This window comes from Cariama cristata, unplaced genomic scaffold, assembly GCF_000690535.1.
Source record: "Cariama cristata isolate BGI_N322 unplaced genomic scaffold, ASM69053v1 scaffold19621, whole genome shotgun sequence".
NCBI lineage: Eukaryota > Metazoa > Chordata > Aves > Cariamiformes > Cariamidae > Cariama > Cariama cristata.
In genome coordinates, this window is record NW_009597792.1 from 2,952 (window position 1) to 6,717 (window position 3,766).

General features: G+C 56.7%; 1 protein-coding gene across 1 annotated transcript in view; it reads right to left on the bottom strand.

Annotated features, from left to right (window-relative positions):
- Positions 1-3,766, bottom strand: part of LOC104168464 (scavenger receptor cysteine-rich domain-containing group B protein-like) — a gene marked incomplete at its 3' end in the record, with an annotated part of 18,120 nt that overhangs the window by 2,371 nt on the left and 11,983 nt on the right. The window contains exons 3-4 of the mRNA XM_009709055.1: positions 2,423-2,458; positions 1,331-1,636 (exon numbers count right to left, since the gene is read on the bottom strand). Of these exons, the coding sequence (XP_009707357.1) occupies positions 1,331-1,636; positions 2,423-2,458 (342 nt within the window). The remainder of the gene's footprint in view (positions 1-1,330; positions 1,637-2,422; positions 2,459-3,766) is intronic.

Genomic DNA, 3,766 nt, shown 5'->3' on the forward strand with positions numbered 1-3,766 from the left:
AGACCCATCTGCCTGGTTGTGGGTGCAGGAAAGTGGATGGAGCCAGGACCTCGGCTGCTGGTACGGTGGGAAGTTGTGCCTGGCAGCATGGCATGAGGACCTAGGCTAAACCAGTAATATTTTGATTTTCCTGCTAGTTTTCCCTGTATTTCTTTTGCCAACAGTGTTGCTTCAAGCTACCAAATTGCCCGTCTTGTCTCAGCTCCTCGGCTGGGCTGGTGAAATTATCTGGGGTGGTGTGGGGAGCTGGATGGGAGCAGAGCCGAGTGGTTCGACCGCCAACCACACACGTTCCAAATGCTGCGGGAAGCATCCCAGGAAATCCAGCCCACCGACACGGTGAAGAGCTGCCCGGCTCCACACTTTCCTCCATAACCACAACCAACAGAAAGCCGGCTCTTGAAACCTTCCAACATTCCCTAGGGGGCTGGTGCTTGGGGCAAACTCCTGCATCTCCTCTAGGGCCACCCCAGAGCATCTCCTGGTCTCCTTCGCCAACCAAGCTATGAACACCCGATGGCTCAAGCTGCTCCTCTGCCCTCAGATCCATCTCCCCCACCTCCTTCTTCAACCCTTCCACCTCTCCTCTCCAGCAGCACCTTGATTCAGGGTTCCTGCTCAATCCACCACCTCCTTTCTCTGGTTGCAGCTGTGCCAACCCACCAGCCAACCCAGCATCCCTCCCTTTCCAAGCCCCCCTTCTGTAGGACGCAGGGATTCACCGAGCCCTTGCAGCCATGGCCGAGCTCTGGGTCTGCACAGCCTCACGTCTACTGACCATTGATGCATGGCTGATGAGCAAACCCTACGTAGCGGCTGATGAGCAAACCCTACGTAGCTCCGCAGGAGGAAGGTGTAGGGTATATAGGGGTCGGCACGGAGCCGTTCCACTTTCACTTGCCAAGTTCAAATGCTTTCCCCTGCTTTTCTCACCTTTAGGAACATTTCCTACTGCAAAGCTCAGCAATTTAAAGACAGACAAGTCAAAAGGGGAAAGAGCAGCTGGGCAGCGGCTGACTCAGAGGCAGGAGCGTGGGTGGGCATGTGCTCTTTCCCCAGGGATCGTGCTGGAGAGGTTGCAAAGTCCCTGAGCTGGGAGTGACGGGGATCACAAAACGGGCTGGTCACCTTATGGAGCACCAGCATGCCGAACTGGGAGATGACCTGGATTGAGGAAAGGGCTGGAGGAAGGGTGCAGAGGAGGTTTGGCTGACCCAGGCTCTGAGATACGATTCTTGGGCTCCTCCAAGGCATCTGCAGACACCAAAGCTTGCGGCACCACAGGCAACCCCCCTGCTCTCCTTGCCCCCAAGGAACCAAACCTCATTACCGTTGCATACGACAGCCACGTCCTCGTAGTGGTAGCAGTTGTGGATGCCCCAGCCGTGGCTCCAGCACTCACTCAAGGCTTCTTCCCGGCCCTTGCAGTCCACGTTGTCCAGGAAGATGGGTCCGCTCCCTTGGCCGAAGGTCATGGCGGCCGGGAGGGTGATGGCATGGCCGCAGCCCAGCTGGCGACACACCACGTTGGCATCCACGATGTCCCAGTCGTCGTCGCAGACCGTCCCCCAGGAACCATTGTAGAGGATCTCCACTCGCCCCTGACACCGGCTGGGTCCGTTGGCAAGACGTATTTCTGGAAGGATGGGCAGAAAGAGGTCCCTCAGCAGGCCCCCGGGGCCAGGAGGTGACAAACACCGGGTGGGTGTCACGGGGAGGGTGTGAGCCCTCTCTGCTCCAAATCTCTGCTCCTTAAACAAAAAGGTGAGCCTTCGCTGTAGCACAAGGCAGATGTTGGCTTGGTGCCACCCACCTGATGGTGGGGCATGGACTTCTCTTCATCTGCTGGAAGCAGCAGACATGAGGACTCAATACATCTCAACACGTAAATGAGATGCACCATCATCCCATCATCTTGCCTGCTAATGGCCTGGGCAATAACCCAACGGGAGAAGAGGAAAGCGAATACGTGGCATCACGTGATGTCATATGATGGGTGACAAGTGACAAAATACAGTTAGCAAATTCTTATTAGCCTCAATGAACGTGTCTGGACCTAGTCCCTCTTGGGAGCTGGTGGGATGGAGATGATCTCTCAAGCTGCTGGCGGTGGGGAGCAGGCGTGTAAGCGCCCCTGGCCTGCCACGTCAAGGGAATTATTTGCTTGGGCGTGATGAATGGCACAGGGACAGGGACTCAGTAGGAGGTGGCAAAATTCCCCTCTCAAAATAAGTGGAACAGGGATAATAAAGAATCTCTGTTTCCTTTCTGTAAAAGAAGTTTAGCTTTTTGTTGCCGCTTTTTGTTCCAAACCAATATGCTTCTCTTTTGAAATTCCCCAAACCCTGTTTTTAACCAAAAAAAAGCATTTTTCAACTACAAAAGTTCCTAGAAAAAAGCGACTTGAAGAGATGAATCTCACCTGGGAATGGCAACAGTGCGGGCTCGGAGGTGGTGCCTGCAAGGGAGAAGAGAAGGGATCAGCTCTCCCCAGCATCCTCGCAGCCAGCAGAGGAGGGATGCAGCTCAGAGGATGACGGCAGCAGGGATGCGGGTGGGCACGGCGGGGGCCGCTCAACCCCCCGGACCCTTCCCTTTTCTGCAAAGACCTGAGGTTTGTAGGGGAAAAAATAAACACCCTAGCCCAGGGCATCATCTCATCTGCTTCGCAGGTGGGGAAACTGAGGCAGCAGGATGTGGTGTGACTGACTGTGGCTCTGTGGTGGGACTGGTGGGACACTGGGTCACACGGGTGTGTGTCCCTGCACGAAGTCCTGGTTCACCGGGTTGGTGCAGCTCCCCAGGATGAAACGTGGCCGAGGGGTGCCAAGGGCTGCCGCTACCAGCTCCCTGAGAGCGAGCGGCTCTCCTGGCTGGCACAGGGCGATGCTGGAACCTAGGTAGAAGGGGTCTTTTTCTTCCCCTCCCCTCACTGCCAGCAGCTCCTCTGATGGACCCAAAGCCAAGGGTCGTGCCTTGGGCTGGGTCTTGGGGACCTTCGTGTCTGTCCCTGGCTCCATCGCTGACTTGCTGTGGGCACAAAAACCCTCTCGGCCCCAGTTCTGAGGGATGTGGCGTCCCCCCCCGGGATGCTGCCAGCACAGGGCACTGAGGTCTCCGGCTTGTCCAGGGGGTCACAACACTGCGATCGTGATGTCCCGGGGGATGGTGGACGGGGATGGGTGGCTGGATCCTGTCCATGTCCCCATCGCTGTCCCTGCGGGTGCCCCAGGAGTTTGTGAGCCCTTGGCAGATGTTTGAGGCCAGCTCACAGCACGGATCTCCTCGGGCATCCAGGGCACCTCGGGCTCGAGACTCCAGCTGCGCAGCCCTCTCCCACGGATGACACCTTCCGAGCAAACCAAATCCCCCCCAACTAATTACAGCAGCCAAGGGCTGATCAATGCCCATGATGGCTCCGTGGCCTCTTTTCCTACCCCTGGCTTGGACCAGCCCCATCCTACTTCACGCTCAGCCTATGAGCAATGACGTGAAGGTCAAATCCTGCCTCTCCGGAGGCGGATGTCAGCGCCGTCAGAAGCAGCGTGAGCCTGGAGGGGCCGAGCAGATGAACCCCACCTCCCTTTTTGCCTTGCTAGGACGTTGCCTGGGAGACCATTAAGTCAGCTACAGAACAGAGCTGTCAAAGAAAGACCTAGAAGCCCCAAAAGAAAGGAGAATAAGGCAACTCTTTGGCTGTAAGTAGGACTTAGCACCCAGGAGCAGGGGCTAGGAGCGAGATGCCACCCATAGCTGGGATGAATAA